Consider the following 19,071-nt stretch of genomic DNA (forward strand, 5'->3'; position numbering starts at 1 on the left):
ACTTCAACTGGACCACAAACACGGAGAGCGTGGTCTAGAAGGTCCAACAACGCGTCTATTTACTGAGGAGGATAAAGCAAACTGGACTGAGCCCTGCTGTCCTCACAGCCTTCTACAGGTGTGTGGTGGAGAACACTCTGACCTCCTCCATCACCTCCTGGAACAGGAAGTACTCGGCTGTGGACAGGAAGGTCCTGCAGAGCGTGGTCTGAACGGGACAGAAAATCTGCTGCTGCAGCCTGACGTCCATAGAGGACATTTACACCAGCTAGTTCAGGAGCAGAGCAGCCTGCATCGTGGGGGACTCCACCCACCCAGCAAATACACTATTCAGCCTCCTCCTTGGTGCATCAGGACCAAAACATCAAGGCTCCAGCTCAGCTTCTTTCCAGGAGCTTAGAGACTTAAACAATATGACAAAGACCATCTACTGCTCTATGCTCCGCATCTGACACATTTTTATTGCACTATCTTTATATTTTATATTATTTTTGTTTGTGTGTGTAACATATAAATGACAATAAAGAACCTTGAACACTTGATCACAACATGCAGATATAGAGATAATATCTTCAATAAAAGCCCTTTAGTTAAAGCTGAGAGCAGCACTCATAAACACACCAGGTACAAAGTCTGATCCACACCCAGAGATAAACTCACCTGCTTTCCTGTAAATGGAGAAGAGAGGCGGCATTCAATTCAAGTGTGGAGTAAGTTCAGACTCCATTTAGAGGAACACTGAAGGCTGAAGCAGGGTGAGTGTTAATATTCTTCTTCTCCATGTGGACTGTAGAGGGAAGAACAGTCAGAACTCAACAGTTTGATTCAAACATTCACACCAACTTGTGATGAATCAGCTGATTCCTGGTGATTTACATAAACATATTGATGTCTTTCAAACAGATGACTATGAAACCAGTCTAGGCCTCTGATACCAAAGTGTTTATTATTTATTGATTAGGACGTCAATGTTGATGGTTTCAAATGCTTTAGACTAAAAGATGCCAACACCATAATCACCTGTATCAACTGTATCATTGATTTTATCAGTTAGATCAAACACTGCCGTGTATGTGGTATTTTCTTCCTGAATCCATACTGGGATGGGACGATAGCATTTAGCTTGTCCAGATAGCTGCTAAGTCTATTGTAGACTAGTCTTTCCAGAGCCTTGGAGAGAGTTGTCAGGATGGAGAGTGGACGCTAGTTGCTCAAATGGTTCTTATCTCCACATGTGAAAACTGGTGGAAGTCGTGCAGTTGTCTCTGCTTGTGTTACTACTCCAGAAAGTAGAGACAGATTAATGCAGTAAGTAAGGGCTGCAGAAATTACACTGACAACACCTTTCAGAGTTTCACTGGAGATTTAGTGGGTTCCAGCTGAGTTTGAACTTTGAACATGTTCATGATGATTTAATAGACTTCATCAGTTTGTTGGACTCAGGAAGAAAGAGCTCCGGTAGTTCCCTGATAATCATTAAATGAGGCACCCTGAGGTTGGCTCATTTTACTAGATAGGCTTTCACCAATGGAGACAAAGTGGTCATTCAATGTATCGGTAAGACTGGAGTTACTGGTGACATTACTTATAGTATTATCATGGTCAGGGAGCACAGGAGGTTTTTGGCCCCTGTTCAAGACCTTGTTTAGTTCTCTCCAAGAGTTCTTAGAGTCACCCTGAGATGCATTTAGAAGTTCTACATCATGATTACTCTTCTTCTTTCTAGTTTGTTTCTGTCATTGATTTATTGATTTTAATTATTAGTATTTGGGTTTTTATATAATTTATTTTGTGATTGATGTATTTTAATATGGCCTTCATGAGCCATGGATTATGAATAGTTGTACTGCATAGTCTTCTCAGGGACAGTCCTTTGAATTGAGTTGTTATTTCTTTAGTTAGAGTCAAATGCAGCATCAGCATCACTGCAGTTGTAGATTCTATACCATCCCTTAGCCTGCAAGTCCTCATTTAGACGTCATGTGGTTTTTACATGAAGTAATTTAGTTTATTTCATGAACTCCTCATAAAAGTGGAGTTTCCTAAACTTTACTTTGTGTGTTCATCATGTTTCCATTGTGAGAATTGTTGTTTCTCCTACGTATATTCCATCAACCTGTGATCTGAGTTCATTAGTTTGAGCCATTCTTCCATTTGTTTCCAGAAGAAGTTGATAGTAATTGAAGAGAATATGTTCTGTGGTTTACTAGTCTGAGTTACAAAATGAACCAGTATGTCTTTCAAAGCTGATTCTGAATCTAAAGAATTAGTTGGAATACGTGAGCTTCTTCATTCTGTTCATGGAGGAAAATGTAGGAATTCCCTTTGTAGTCTTTGAAAGGATCCATACTTCTAAAATTCAGTAGAACAGGTTTGGCTACAAGTCATTGGTCAAATCAAACTAATCAAAGTGAAAGGAATCAATCAAGGAACTGGAAATCCTTAAACACATTTAGCAATGTTGATAGTGAATTGGTTTCAGGGTAGTTTGTCCATTCATTCATAGTTAGCTTGTATTACTCCATCATAGCTAGAAAGACTTTGATTTTTAATGGTTTAATGACTGTAGAGAAATCATGTGACTGGAGAGGACTGACTGTATCTGAAGTTGATGTAAACTCACTGAGTGTTACTGGTTTATCTCTCAGACTGACTGAAGTCAGAAGATGGAGAAAGAGTCTGCAGCATCCAGCTGTCTGTCTATGGAGAGTGATCGGTCCAGAGGTGAACCTCCAAACTTCAGTGAAGAACCTGGACCCTCAGACACACAGAGAGGCTTCATCAGTCGACAGGATGAATATAAATGTCCATCTGTACAGAGACTCAAAGGTGACCCCCTGACTCTTTTAGAATGACCATGTTCAGTGCTTCTCACTTACTGCAATGACTACTTCTAATACTGATATGTTCTGCATCAAGCTGGGCCTTCAGAAGGTCCTGGTCTTGGCTCATGTGAATGTTTGTAGTCTGTGAAATAAGTATCAGGATGCGGAGTGTGTTGTCAGAGATAACTGTATTAATCTTAGTTATTCCTGAGACCCACCTTGATGATTCCTTCACTGATTCAGTTGTAGCTACTGAGAATTTCTCCATTTACAGAGACAGAAACAAGTTTGGAGGTGGAGTCACTATTTATGTTCATCAAACCACACTATGACCTTATGAGAGAAGATATTGAAGCTATCTGTGTACAAGTCTACTTGGCTTATTTAAAACCAATCACAGCATGGTGTTTCTATAGGCCTCCTAGTGCTGATGCCCAGTATATGAATGGGTTGTGTGAGATGTTTGATATCAGATGAAAACAGAGAAATCTTCTTACTAGGAGATATGAATGTAGATTGGTTGGTGCAGTCATGTCTAAACAAGAAGAGTCCAGACAGTGATGGTGTCACATCTAGGACTTACATTGACCATATTTATACAAATGTTCCTGACCATGTCCTAAGGCTGTCTCTGTCCCTGTAGGTTTCAGTGACCACAATATAACGGCTATTGCTAGAGAGTCAAATGGTTCCAAAACCAAAAGCTAAAATCATTTCAACACGGCCCTATAAGACATTTAATGACGATTCATTGATTAATGAAACATCTAGTATGAACTGGAACATGCTGTGTAGTGAAGATGACCCTGTAGCTGCACTGCATTTATTTATGGCCACATACATGAGTGTTGGAAACAAGCTCCTTTAAAAAGGTCCATGGTCAAAAATAAATCTGCTCCATTGATAACAGTCTAAGGATCTAATGACAGAAAGACACAAAAACCCTCAGTTAAATCTGGATCAATGGATGACAGGCATAAAAACTGTTCGCTACGTAACCAGGTCACAAAACTAAACAAGGTGGAGAAAAGGAACCTTTTCAAACAAAGGTTATATGATGCAAGACATGAGAGCAAAAACATATGGTTTGTTGTAAATGTAAAATCATGGGTAGAAAGACCACTGTATGTTCACCCTTAGTGAATCAGATGGTGTGTTTCTCACTAAACCATGTGATATCTCAAATCCTTTTAATGACTATTACGTAGGTAAAGAATCTACACTAAGGCAGGGTATGAACATTTCAAACAACACTAAATCACATGACTGTATTAAGAATATTATAATGAAAGACAAACGTTGTGTATTGAATTTGAACAGGTTGAAGTGGATGAGGTTGAGCGGTTACTCCACTCTCTTCCTGATAGTAAATCAGCTGGTCTAGAGAACCTGGATAGTAAATGATTCAGAATGACTGCTGCTATCATAGCATCTCCTGTGTGTCATATAATTAACAGATGTCTACATGTGGGCCTGTGTCCAAAGATGTGGAAGGAGACTAAGGTTCTTCCTTTACCAAAGGATACCAAATCAGCTTTTAATGAGGGCAGTTCTAGACCTATGAGCATTTTACCTGCTTTGAGCAGAATCATGGAGAGGGTGGTATATGCACAGATTCAAGCTTATGCTGAAATAAATGAGCTCATAACAGAGTCTCAACATGACTAGGAGCCGTGATGCAGTGTGTTTGTCACCTGATTATCAGTATTTAGTTGGTAGTGATGTTAAATCATCATTTTATTGGTGGATCAGTCTTAAATGTTAGAGAGAAAGGAACAACCACAGTGATCTGTTAGATGAAGAGCTGCAGACGAGCTGCCTCTGCTGTCAATCAAACACTGACACGCCCCCTTAGAGGCTGATACAACAAAGAGCATTTCTAATGTTTCCTCTAAAAATGAGTTATTATCAGAAGAAAAATCTCTTTAGAAAACATTTAAAGTCAGTTTTCTGTTCTTTGTGGCTTCAAACAGGGATGACTGTTTTCTTTCTGTCTCTGGTTTGTTCTTCTTTCCAGATGATGTTGGTCTGCAGGAGGTTTTAGATGAACATAAGATCAGTCTGAGGAGGAGATGTGAACATGTGACTGAAGGAACTGATGTAAGAGGAAGAGGAACCCTCCTCAACAGGATCTACACTGAGCTCTACATCACAGAGCAACAGAGTGAAGAGGTTAATACCCAACATGAGGTGAAGCAGCTTGAGACAGCTTCCAAGATGGAGGCCCTCCATGACACTCCAATCAGATGCCACGACATCTTTAAAGCCTTACCTGACCAACAGAGACACATCAGAGTGGTTCTGACCTACGGCGTCGCTGGCGTTGGAAAAACCTTCTCAGTGCAGAAGTTCACTCTGGACTGGGCAGAGGGTTTGGAAAACCAAGATGTCAGTGTGGTGATTGTGCTTTCGTTCAGGGAGCTGAACTTGATCAAAGATGAGCAGTACAGTCTTCTCAGGCTGCTCCATGTTTTCCATCCAACATTACAGAAGGTCACAGCAGAGCAGCTGGCTGTCTGGAAACTTTTGTTCATCTTTGACGGCCTGGATGAAAGCAGACTTTCACTGGACTTCAACAACAGTGAGGTTGTGTCTGATGTCACACAGAAGGCATCAGTCAATGTGCTGCTGACAAACCTCATCAAGGGGAACCTGCTTCCCTCGGCTCTGGTCTGGATCACTTCCAGACCTGCAGCAGCCAATCAGATCCCTCCTACATGTGTTGACAGGGTAACAGAAGTACGAGGCTTCACTGACGCCCAGAAGGAGGAGTACTTCAGGAGGAGGTTCAGTGATGAAGAGGTGTCCAGCAGAATCATCTCCCACATCAAGACCTCCAGAAGTCTCCACATCCTGTGTGGAGTCCCAGTCTTCTGCTGGATCACTGCTACAGTTCTGGAGCACATGTTGACTGCAGAGCAGAGAGGAGAGCTGCCCAAGACCCTGACTGACATGTACTCACACTTTGTGATGGTTCAGACTAAGAGGAAGAAGAACAAGTACCATGAGGGACATGAGACTAGTCCACAGGAGCTGATAGAGGCTGACAGGGAAGTTCTTCTGAAGCTGGGGAGGCTGGCGTTTGAACATCTGGAGGAAGGAAACATCATGTTCTACCAAGAAGACCTGGAGCGCTGTGGTCTGGATGTGACAGAGGCCTCAGTGTACTCAGGAGTTTGTACAGAGATCTTCAAAAGAGAGAGTGTGATCTTCCAGAAATCAGTCTACTGCTTTGTTCATCTGAGTGTTCAGGAGTTTCTGGCTGCAGTCTACATGTTCCACTGTTACACCAACTGGAAGACAGAGGTTCTGGAGGACTTCCTGGGGAAAAAATGCCAAGAAAAGAAATCAAACTTGTCTTTTGTTCAGAAAATGTCTCAACAGTTTGAAAAGGGGCACAGTACTGTCTCATATCTGGATGACTTCCTGTGTGGAGCCATGGAGAAATCCCTGGAGAGTAAAAATGGTCACCTGGACCTGTTAGTTCGCTTCCTTCATGGCCTCTCTCTGGAGTCCAACCACAGACTCTTAGGAGGTCTGCTGGGTCAGACAGAGAACAGTCCAGAAATCATCCAGAGAACCATCAACAACCTGAAGGAGATGGACACTGATAAAATGTCTCCTGACAGAAGCATCAACATCTTCCACTGTCTGATGGAGATGAACGACCTCTCAGTTCATCAGGAGATCCAAGAGTTCCTGAAGTCAGAGAACAGATCAGAGAAGAAACTGTCTGAGATCCACTGCTCAGCTCTGGCCTACATGCTGCAGATGTCAGAGGAGGTTCTGGATGAGTTGGACCTGAGTCAGTACAACACATCATGGGAGGGACGACGGAGACTGATCCCAGCTGTGAGGAACTGCAGAAAGGCTCAGTGAGTCCTGATCATTAATAGAATCAATCAGATGTTCATCAGATGATCACCTCACTCTGTTTCATACTCATTCAGTCTGGATCTAGAATGGAAATGATCTGATTTTACAACAGATTTATGTTTTCTATTCACAGATTATCTGGATGTGGACTTTCAGAGACTCACTGTGAAGTTGTGTCCTCAGCTCTGAAGTCCAACCCTTCCTATCTGACAGAGCTGGACATGAGTTATAATAACCTGAATGATTCAGGAGTGAAGCATCTGTCTGCTGGACTGGAGAGTCCAAACTGTAGACTGGAGACTCTGAGGTCAGTTCACTGACTGGAGATGTTGGAGGTTTTCTTTATTTATTCAGTTTATAAAAACTAAATACACAGTCACAGACTGTTACTGATGTTGTTGAGTCAGACTGATAGAAGACCACTGCTCTGAGTCACCATGAAACACACATGATACATTAATACATTTCCCCTCTTTGTTTTGAAAGAGGGCATTCCCTACAGGGTTATCGATCTTGGAGTTGAGATGGAGAGTATTATAATAGAAGTATGGATAGGAAAAAGGAAACTGGTGACAATAAACCTTTATAACCCATGCAGAAAATTGGACATTAAGAAACTGGAAGAAATGGTAGGAAAGAGCAATGGAAACTCAGTGTGGTGTGGAGATTTTAATGCTCATAATACACTATGGGGGGTGAGAAGAATGATTGCAATGGGGAGATAGTGGAGGAGTTGTTAGATGGGCAGAATTTGGTTTGTGTGAATGATGGGAGAGGGACAAGAATAGATAGTGGAAAAGAGTCAGGTCTGGATCTGACAATAGTGACTAATGCTATAGCGCCATCATGTGAACGGAGAATGAGGCATAAAGGGACTATAGGAAGTGATCACTATCCTCTAGATAATAAAATAAATAGAGCAACAGTACAGTCTACGGAAAGAATAGGGGGAAGGTGGATCATAGGAAAAGCTAAGTGGGTAGAATTCACACAGGAATGTGACAAAAATCTTTCTCAGATTAGTGACAATATGTTATTGGAAATGATGGAGAGGGAAATAAAGCAAGGGATCATATCAGCAGCAAACAGGTATATACCTAAAAGTACAGGCAGGAAAGGAAGCAGCATAGTAACATGGTGGGATGACAAATGTAAGCAAGCGTTTAAATTAGTTAAAAGATGTCATCACTTTCAGCACCTGATTCAATATAAGCAAGAGCAAGACGTGGTAAGGAAAACAATAAGGCAAAAAGATTGTACTGGAGGAAGTTCTGTGGATCGATTGGGAGCAATACTAAGATAGGACAAGTACGGGGAATGTTGGAAGGACTGGAATCACCCAGTCATGAGTTCTGGGAATGAAGTAGCTGTAACCAATAAAGAAAAGGCAGAGTTAATGGTTAAAACGTTTGTTGAGGTGCACAGCTCAAACCATTTAACTGAGGAGGGAAGACTAGACTAGATAGAATATGCTAGACTATGATCAAACATACAGGTGAATATCATCATTATTCAGTAAAGTATGGAAAGAGGGTAAAGTACCATGAAGCTGGGAGGAGGCAATAATTATCCCAGTTAGGAAGCCTGGAAAAGATCCAAGTAAACCAATAAACTACAGACCCACAGCTCTGACGTCACATATAGAGACAATAATGGAGAGAATGGTTAATGAGAGGCTCATGCACTATATAGAGAAGAGGGGACTGGGGACTGAATATATCAAAGTGGATTCAGAAGAGGTAGGAGCACAATGGATCCAGTGTTGTGTTCAGAGGATGGAATCAGAAAAGCGCAGGTAAATAAAGAGACGGTGGCTGCAGTGAACTTTGATGCTGAGAAAGCGTATGACATGTTGTGAAGAGAGGGCTTGCTAATTAAGATGAATCACATGGGAACTGAGGGAACGTTATTTAACTGGGTTATGGACTTTCTGAGGGAAAGGGTCATTCAGGTTAAAATTGGATCAGAAGTATCAGAAAGGTATATTGTAGGGAATGGTACACCACAACACTATTTACAATAATGATAAATGATATATATGATGACATACCAGAGGGAATGGGGAGATCTTTGTTTGCAGATGATGGGGCACTATGAATAGAGATCATATAGTATAGACAAAGTGGAGAAACAGGGATTTAAATTTCCAGTGGAAAAAAGTAATGTTCTTTTCAAAAAAGAAACTCAGTGAAAATAAAAAGTTAAGCTTGTATGTGAAGAAATTAGAGAGAGTGAACAGTTTTGACTCCAGGTTAACATGGAGAGAACATGTGAAAGGTATAGTAGGGAAAAGTAAGGGAGTTTTGAATATTATATATAAAATGGAGAGTTGATTTTACATCATTAAAATATATATACAGCACTAATTAGATCAAGAATAGAATATGGTTGTGTGGGTTGTGTTCTCTCACAGCTTGATGTTATTCAGCTCCAGCACTAAGAACTTGTATAGGAGCAATGAAAACGGCTGCAGTCTGCTCCCTCCAGGTAGAATCAGGAGAAATGCCATCATGGCTTAGGAGGAAGCAGCTGGTGGCAAATTACTGGATAAACTTAAAAGGGCTCAATGAAGAGCATCCAGCAAAGAGAGTTCTGGAGATGTGTTGGAAAGGGGGAAAGATCAAACATCAAGTTTTGGATGGGTCAGTGAGGGAATAGCTGAACAAGTAGAATTCAGCCCAACAGTGTTGTGGTCAGCAATACCAGCATGGAGGATGCATGGAACTAGTGTAGATATAGAACCATGGAAATAAAACAGCAGATTTAGTGCAGGAATTTTATAACTATATAGAGGAAAAGTACGGAGAACATATTCACATATATACAGATGGGTCCAAAGAGCAACAGGTGCAGCAGTGGTGGTTCCCAGGTATCATTTCACAGCGTGAAGAAGAACATCAGATCATTTCAGTGTATCTGCAGTGGAACTATGTGCAATACTACTAGCAATAGAATGGGTGGAGGACAGGAGGGACAGGAAGGTAGCAACATGTAGTGACTCAGTGTTAAAAACAGGAGAGCAGAAACACATCAGGAAATACTAGATGAAATACTGGTAGAAACATCCAGACTAGAACAACAGGGGAGGGAAATAACGCTCATGTGGGTTCCAGCTCATTTAGGAATACAAGGAAATGAAAAAGCAAATAAAATCGCTAAGGAGGAGGTGGAAATGAAAGTAAAATGATCAAAAGCAGAGGGGAAAAGTTTAGTACGTAAGGAAATAAACAATGGAAACAATATTGGAAGAACCAGGAGAAAGGGAGACATTTCTATAAATTCCAAGGTGTAGTAGGAGAGGTGGGATGTGGTGGAGGTAGCAGAGCAGAGCACATAAGAATAGGGCACAGTAGACTGAATAACACACTCCATATATTAGGGAAACATCCACCTGGTCGGTGCAGCTGTGGGGGAGGGAGACAGTGGAGCATGTGATCGATGCTCGTCATGGATATGAAAGGGAGAGGGAAGAGATGTATGCAGGGTTGAAGAAGGCAGGAACAAGGGACAATAGATTCAAGAGAATGTGGGAAATCTAGGGAAGGGAGGAAAATCATTATGAGATATCTAGTCTCAACTGGGTTAATAAAAAGAATATAACGAAGAGGAAGTAATAAAGAAATAGAGTCCAGAAGAGGGCAGTATATGCAACATTAAGGATGTAGGCTGCTGTTAAACACCAAAGAAGAAGAAGAATGTGGCGCCTTATTTTAATGAACGAGTGAAATGGTTTTAGAAACTCCAGAAGAATGTATTTGTTCAGCCTCAAACGTTAAACTGAAGATGAAGCCGTCGGTTGAACCCTGCCTGGACAGAAAGATGCTGTTTCATTTTAGCGCCAACTCCAAACACCAAACCTCTGTGTTTGCTTTGTAATGACTGCGTTCATAAGGAGTTCAATGTCCAGAGACACCACCAGCACAAACCGAAGGGGGTTAGGGGGACCACACGTCCCCGATTTACAGGGACAGTCCCCGTTTTAGATGACCTGTCCCCGGCTAAAGATGTCCCTGAAAATGTCCCTGATTTTCTGGTTTTCTGAGTGAGGACAAAAAGTGGTGCATGTAGACTAGAACAAGGGTTATCAGGCTGCAGTGATTCTACATGAGATGAAGAACTGGACTATCAGGACTCCTCATCTGGCCACAGAACAAAGTCATCACTTCATCACTCACTCATTATATTTTAGAAACTGGAGCAAGGCACCATGTTAGACGGCTGCTAGCACAAGTCATTAGCCTAGCTCGGTAGCCTGAGCTAACATGGTAGCAAAGAGTTGGGTGGGCGGGTCTCAACGTCCAGGCTGCTTTAGCTCCGCCCCAACACGACCCCTATGCCCATATTTGGACTATCCGAGTGTGGGCAGAGTAAAGCTCGTCCAACATGGCGTTTTTGATGTCCCTACGTCACAAACGTTTATTTGATTTCAAAGTCAAAGTCAGCTTTATTGTCAATTTCTTCAGACACAAAGAAATCTAAAAACCGTTTCTTCTGTCCGCGGTGAAGACGTAAAGTGCACAGGCTCAACGGATAAAGACATTTTTATATAAAGACACTAAAGGAAACAATAACTATAGTGCACAGTTAAAAATAATAATAATAATAATAATAATAATAATTAATTGAATTTATATAGCGCTTTTCTAAAATCCAAAGATGCTTACATAGGAACAGGCTAGCGACATACGGGGGGATATGTAGGATAGGTACTAACAAAAAGGACAAGATACTGGTTAAGGATAGGGGAGGTCATAGTTCAGGGGCCTATCGATCAGTGTGTTTACATGCAGAGCTTAATCGAGCTATGCTCAAAATTCAACTTTCTCGCTACAGTCCTTGTCCCAGTTCACATGCAGCGGAGAAAATCTAATAACTGTTCTCCTCCTCCAAACTAGGGGGCGATACGTGTCTTTTCAGCGGGATAATACCACGTTAATACGGCCCGATTTCCGGTTGATCTATTACGTGATATAATAAACTATTAGCGGGAGGTCCGACCCGGGGGTTTTGCCGATGTAAAAGCAGAATAGCGGAATACATCTACCAGTTGGGGTCTGAGGGGCAATAAATATCGAAAGTTCTGTGTAAGTACGTATCTATACAATTTTGTATGCAACTGGGAGAAGTAACTAGTACTATAACTAATTACTTTTTAAAAATAACGTGCCCAACACTGCTGAGATCCAGCATGCAGCAAGAGAAAGTCAGTAACCTCACACTTATGTCCTTGGAGCATGACATCCTTCATGATTTGGATTTCACAGACATAATAACCAGGACATCCTCTGCAGAGACCAGACGAAAGCACTTCTGAAAGAACAATGCTCGGTTTGCTATCCTCTGCAGGTTTTCAGTATTTGTGGACGGCTGCTAATTGTTTGAAGGTCAGTTTTATCTTGTGGGACCCAGCATTAAAGGCTGTTAGTATCCATAGTGCTGTGTGTGTGTTTATGCATTCACAGGACCCACCAAAGCCAGAAGAAGCTCATTTTGTTTTGATGGTGTTTTTCAAACTTTCCCCCATCTTGGTTTTAAATAATCAGTATAAGTTCTTATGCATTGCTGTTATACAAAGTGCCTTTTGTGTTTCTGTATGTTAATTAGTAAAAGTATGCTGGTGTTTTCAGGCTAAAGAAGCAAAACTCACAGTTGTATGTCGTGAAAGAAACTGATGCATTTTGTGATGTACTTTGGGACGATGGATTAGGGCCTACCATTAGGTTAAGGCGGCCCTGGGAGTGAGGGTGAGTCACGGACAGGTTGGAGAAGAGAGTTCCAGAGTCGGGGTACTGTTCAGGAGAAGGTTCTGTCGCTCAGCAGAGAGCAGAGTTTTGGACCAGTTGGAGTCTGTAAAGGGAGCGCGAAGTGATGCCAGTGAGGAGGGAGTTACAGTAGTCGAGGCGAGAGGAGATGAAGGCAGATGAAGGCATGGATGAGGGATTCGGCAGCAGGGGGAGAGAGGCCGTGTCTGACTTTGGTGATGTGGCGGAGGTGGAAGTAGGAGGTCTTGACGACGGAGCCGACATGAGGATCAAAGGAGAGGGTGGGGTCCAGGATGACACAGAGATTGCGTACGGGGGGAGGGAGTAATGGTCGAGGTGTCGATGGTGAGTGAGATGGGTACAGTATTGTTGAGGGTGGATTTGGTGCCTATGAGGAAGAGCTCAGTTTTATCACAGTTGAGTTTGAGAAAGTTGTGGGTCAGCCATGATTTAATTGAAAAGATGCAGGTTTCGATGTGGGAGAGGGGAGGGTTTTGGATGGATTTGGTGCTGATGTAAATCTGAGTGTCATCCGGGTAACAGTGGAAGTCCAGGTTAATTTTGCAGATGATGTGACCAAGGGGGAAGAGGTAGCAGATGAAGAGGAGGGGACCGAGGACTGAGCCTTGAGGGACCCCCTGATTGACTAGAGAGAGGGAGACGAACTGTTGCCTGTTGGTGAGGCAGGAGGTGAGCCAGTCGAGTGCAGTGCCCTCAACAACGAGGTGGCTCAGCCTTTGAAGGAGGATGGAGTGGCTCAAAGTGTCAAAGGCTGCGCTGAGGTCTAGAAGTAACAGGATGCTGAGGGCACCGGAGTCTGCAGATGAAAGATGATGATGAATAAACAGCGCTTTTTATTTAATTCTATTTCTTTGTGTTGGTTTGAAGTTTGTCGTTACCTCCTCGTTATTAACGGCTGAAAATGTGCAGCCCAGCTGAAGATGTCAGTTTTAAAATGGGACCAACTGAATTTGTAATTGAATGGCCCTGGTTTAGTCCATTGACTGTGGCAGAGCCATGTTGAGCTCCACATTTCAAAGCTTCAGAGAAGAAGACAAATCCTCCACTGGATGATTGACTCTGAAACTCTGACACTCTTCATTTCCACCTTAGAGCTTTTCAAATTAAAAGCAGGCCACCCACTAACAGTCATTTTATATTATAGCTCAATCACTTATTTAATGATTTATTTGATAAAATGTTGTTGATTCCACTCTCTCTGAGTCCAAGGTGATATCTTCACATGTCTTAGTTTGTCTGAACCAGACTCTAAAAGAGTTCACTGTGAAGGAACAAAACATCTTCAACATGTCGACTTTAAACTTGTTCATTCTGAACCTTCTTCAGCTCTGAACACGTGATTTAAAGGAGGAACTTTACAAACTCACATCTTAAATTCTTTACTCAGATTGAATAGATGCTGGTTGTCAGAGATCAGCTGTGATTCTCTGGGACCAGCTCTGAAGTCCAACCCTTCCCATCTGAAACATCTGGACCTGAGTGAAAATGACCTGAAGGATTCAGGAGTGAAGCAGCTGTGTGGTTTTCTGGAGAGTCCAGACTGTAGACTGGAGACTCTGAGGTCAGTTCACTGTCTGTTACTGTTGTAGATCTGATATGTTTAATCACCAACTGAATCTAATTCATGTTCATCCAGAACTTTCCTCCATCAATCTGTAAATGTCCTTTAGTTCATGACCAGTGTTTGTAGCAGAAACTGTAGAAAATGTTAAAGTCAGTGAAGCTTAAAGGCTGTTAGGACCAGTGATGCCAGTAACTAGTGAGGTGTTACTGTAATCTGACTACTTTCTACAGGAACAGTAATCAGATTACAGTTACTTATCCAAGTCACTGTGCGTTACTATGTAAAAAGTAAAAAGATATATTTGTGATGTGTCCTTGTGTGTCGGGGACTGACCTCACATATCAACTCATGTGTAAAACCACAAAGACACACGTCAACAACAATGGAGGGAGGAGGGAGATAGTTTCTAGCTGGAAATACCACCACTATTTAGAGTTTGTGTCAGAGACAATATCAAGGTTCAGTGAGTGGAGACAAAGTCTCTCTAGCTACACAAACACAACATAGAAAAGCAACAGAAGCTGCACTTTGGTCCAAACCAGTAAGTGGGGAGAGTTGAAGAAGCTGGTTGGACAGAGGGTTGTAGAGGAACTGGAATCTACCTTAGTTACTTTAAAACCAAGTAATCATCAGAGTAACTGAGTTACTGTTTGGAGGAGTAATCAGTAATCAGATTACTCTACAAATGTCAGCAACACACGTTCTAATGGATTTAAACCTGAAATGAATTAAATGAATGAAGTTGTGTGTTTTTATATAAATTCGAGATCAGCAGAGGAGAAAACATCTGATGAAATGTTAGCTTCCTGTTAGTGGTAGAGAACAGCTGATTGGTTAGAAGATGAGTCTGACTCTACATTCACCAGATGGACATATGCTCATTATTTTCAGTCCATCAGAGAAAAGGAGACCAAAAACATTAGAGTTAACTTCACTTTGTGTGAGGAACCAAAAGATCTGTGGAGCTCAGGAACTAGCTCAAGTAATTTAAGGAAACATGTGGCGTGGTGCAGCTTTCTGTAGGTTCACTGACAATATACAGTAGTAGCTTCTAGCAATATTCATTCAATACGAATATACCTCAATTTACAGCATCTCCATCACTATTTGTATTGAGCCATGAGCCAGAACTGCTCCATTATACTGTACTGCTGTTAGCGTTAGCCTAGCTTAGTCATTATGTCATTCACCTTCTACTGGATGTGGACATGAGCTCCACTATAAGAAACAACATGTACTGAGTCAGTGAAGCAGCTGTGTGGTTTTCTGGAGAGTCCAGACTGTAGACTGGAGACTCTGAGGTCAGACTCCATGTTTTCTTTGTGTGCTGACATGAATGTGAAGGTAAAGTTGTGGTGACATCAGGCTGATATTCTACTGATCCACACTGAGGATCTTCATGCTAAAGTCTGCTTTCTTCTTCTGTGGATTAGTCCATTGACTGTGGCAGAGCCATGTTGAGCTCCACATTTCAAAGCTTCATAGAAGAAGAAAAATCCTCCACTGGATGATTGACTCTGAAACTCTGACACTCTTCATTTCCACCTTAGAGTTTTTCAAATTAAAAGCAGGCCACCCACTAACAGTCATTTTATATTATAGCTCAATCACTTATTTAATGGTTATTTGATAAAATGTTGTTGATTCCACTCTCTCTGAGTTCAAGGTGATGTCTTCACATGTCTTAGTTTGTCTGAACCAGACTTTAAAAGAGTTCACTGTGAAGGAACAAAACATCTTCAACATGTCGACTTTAAACTTGTTCATTCTGAACCTTCTTCAGCTCTGAACACATGATTTAAAGGAGGAACTTTACAAACTCACATCTTAAATTCTTTACTCAGATTGAATCACTGCTGGTTTTCAAAGATCAGCTGTGATTCTCTGGTCTCAGCTCTGAAGTCCAACCCCTCCCATCTGAAACATCTGGACCTGAGTGACAACAACCTGAAGGATTCAGATGTGAAACAGCTGTTGATTTCTGGAGAGTCCAGACTTAAACTGGAGACTCTGGGTGAGTTTCATGTCTTTACTGTTGTAATCGTATGTTTAATCACACTTAATCTAATTCCAGTTATCCAAACTGTCCTTCCATGAATCTAGAAGCTTTGTTCAAGACGAGTGTTTGTAGCAGAAACTGTAGAAAATGTTAAAGTCAGTGAAGCTTAAAGGCTGTTAGGACACAGTGATGTTGAACCGAACATTTAAAACCTGAACACATCTGATTGAATTATTCAGGATTTAATCTACATCTTTTATTCTTCATTCAGGTTGAGTTACTGCAGGCCGTCAAAGATCAGCTGTGATTCTCTGGTCTCAGCTCTGAAGTCCAACCCCTCCCATCTGAAACATCTGGACCTGAGTAACAACAAAGACCTGAAGGATTCAGATGTGAAGCAGCTTCTTGATCTTGTGAAGAGTCCAGACTATAAACTGGAGACTCTGGAGTGAGTAGAGGTTCCAGTCAGTCCATGCTGCTTTCATCAGTATCGTCCTAAACACAGTTAGTATCAAAGATCCAGTGTTTCCTGTAAACCTGCAGCTTGTCAGTGAAGCTGTGAGAGGAGAATGGAGACAGGCTTCAGGATTGGACAGAAAGACAGAGAGAGAGACAACAGTCAGCCAATCAGATGAGCCAGAAGCTCGTTGTGATCATGTGTTTGAGTTGATGTGAAGACGACTGTTGTTGTTGTTGTGTTGATGTGTCCAGGAAATAAAGCTGGATTCCAGCTGACAGCCTTCCAAGATGTATAGAGACAGTGGTGGTCATTCATCACATCTGATCAACAACTGATCACAGCTCTGAGATCAGTCTGACTGAAGCCTGCACATCACAGAAGCAGCGTTACATTTAGTAACCATGAGTTTCTTAGTCAGCTGATCTTTGTTTCCATGGAGCAGCAGTAAATCCATCACTAAAGTGTTGGTGCAGTAATGAAGCGTTCAGGACTCTCAGCAGTTTCTTAGTGAAATCTGCAGAGGAAACAGACTTGATGCTAAAAGTCTCTGCAGGTCTGTGTGTGTTTTCACTCCAACACGTTAACATGAAGCTGAAAGGAAGCTGGCTGAGCTCCACAGCTGCTCCACTGCTGCTCTGAACAGGACTCAAGTCCCTGCTGCTCTTTCTACTGGATGTGATGATGAAGGGAAACACTCCTTCACCTCCTCTCTTCTTTCTCCTCCTCTCTACAGGTGGAGGTGATAAACAGGAGGATGAGCTGTGTCCTGATGATCCAGAGGCTGAAGCAGCAGCAGCTTGTGTGGACAGAAACTCTGACTGCAGATAAATGCTGATGTTGATCAAGAAGTGAGGAGCTCAGTCACAAACATGAGCTTAAACTCACACATCATTCTCCCAGTGATGCAGCCAGTGTTCAGTTCCACTGACTCTGATACAGTGGTGTGAAAAAGAGTTTGGATCCTTCAGGATTTATTAGTTTTACTGTTTGTCACCTAAATGTTTCAGATAATTTAGCAGATTTAAATAAGAGACAAAGAACACAAGTAAACACAAGATGCAGTTTTTATTATTAAAGGAAATAAATCCAATACTATATGACCCTGTGTGTTAAAGTGTTTTAAATGTAGAAGATGATGAAAAGATGATTTTCATTGTATCAGAGCAAAGAAACAAGAAGAGTTGTGAAGTGCAGTCTGTATATCTGGTTAATGCAGCAGCTTCAACAAAACTTGAATCCCTGTTCTTCAGCTCACCTATAATGTGAGAAAGAAGCAAAAAGAGGTAAAGCAACATGTCTTTGGAGTTATTAAAGCCAGACAGACAGCACATCAACAATGTTCTTCCACCAGAGTAGAATGAGGAAGAAATAATGTCATTGGATGAGCTGATGATGTTGAGTGGGCGGGGCCAGTTACAGCTTGACTTCAACTCAACCAATCAAATTCTTCTTCTTTCAACAGCAGCTCTGTCTCAGATGTCAACTGCTTCATTTCTCTGTTGTCTTTGTCCTCTGTCCAATGAGTCAGAAATCAGTGGTTGAACAGAGTGTGGCCCTCTAGTGGATGTTGTGGAGTATTGTGTTGTCTTTGCTCCAAAGGTTTTTGTTCAGAGTTGTGGTGTTTCCTGTCACTGTGGGCCTCAGAGCACAGTAGTACACAGCAGAGTCAGACACATGAAGCTTCTGGATCTTCAGAGGAACTGATTTGTCTTTGAGCTCAGCATCAAAACTGTCTTCAGGGAAATCTGGAACATTTTCTTTTATACTTGATAAACGCTTCATCATGTCCTTTGGAAAAACATTTGAAACAACAGCTATGATGGTTTGGGATGAGAAATTCCTTCAGGGTCATAGTTTATTCAAAAAAAGTCTCATTGAACCATTGTCTTCTGGTCTGGTTGGTTTTCTAGAAGACTTTTCCTCCCGTCCATTCATTCAGGTCCAGGTCCAGGTCCAGGTCCAGGTCCAGGTCCAGGTCCAGGTCCAGTCATTTAGAGCTGAACCCCACCAGACCAGAAGACCTTGGTGTTGTTTTTCATCCACCCGTAGCTCTGCAGTAACAGGTTAACATGTTATCAGTTTAACTCCTGGGTCCATTTGGAAAGTCTCAAACATCTATGGTTTCATGTTTGTGCATATTGTGTCTTGTTCTGTGTGTTGTTTTTAAAAAAGCCAATCAAATAAAGTTTTCTCAATGTGAGTCTGAATGTCATGTGCTGCCCTCTGCTGGAAAACCCCAGAGAGACAAAAGCTCAGTTGATGTCACGACAGTGAATGTTTATTTGTGAACAGAAAAAAAAGAGTCTTTTCAAATAAAACCTGAGTCCCCATCCGTCCAGAACACCGTTCCTTATTTCAGCTCAATGTTTAAGGGAGATGGTCAGTGAATGTGTCGTGGATCAGATGATTCTTTATGTTTAATCCAGAGGATCAGGTTTAATCATCTCAGCTCTGCCCTCGCGATGATTTCAACATGAAATGTCCAATAATCAAATATCACTGACATCAACTTCATTTCTCCTCTTTAATCTTCATTGACTCCAGCACGACTCCACCTCCTCTCT

At 41.8% G+C, this 19,071-nt stretch overlaps 1 protein-coding gene and 1 long non-coding RNA gene across 2 annotated transcripts; both read left to right on the top strand.

Moving 5' to 3' along the window:
- Positions 1–676: 676 nt before the first annotated feature.
- LOC125010867 lies at positions 677–4,906 on the top strand. The gene is made up of 3 exons (XR_007113110.1): positions 677–755; positions 2,649–2,829; positions 4,843–4,906. It is a non-coding gene; the product is annotated as an uncharacterized LOC125010867 (long non-coding RNA).
- Positions 4,907–5,636: 730 nt separating this feature from the next.
- LOC125010226 (protein NLRC3-like) lies at positions 5,637–9,033 on the top strand (the record flags this gene model as incomplete). Its single annotated transcript, XM_047588635.1, has 2 exons — positions 5,637–6,700; positions 6,835–9,033. Coding segments are annotated over 2 exons (1,251 nt in total), but the record flags the coding sequence as incomplete, so codon positions are not given.
- Between the last annotated feature and the right edge of the window lie 10,038 nt (positions 9,034–19,071).

The sequence above is a fragment of the Mugil cephalus genome, chromosome 7 (genome assembly GCF_022458985.1).
Source record: "Mugil cephalus isolate CIBA_MC_2020 chromosome 7, CIBA_Mcephalus_1.1, whole genome shotgun sequence".
NCBI lineage: Eukaryota > Metazoa > Chordata > Actinopteri > Mugiliformes > Mugilidae > Mugil > Mugil cephalus.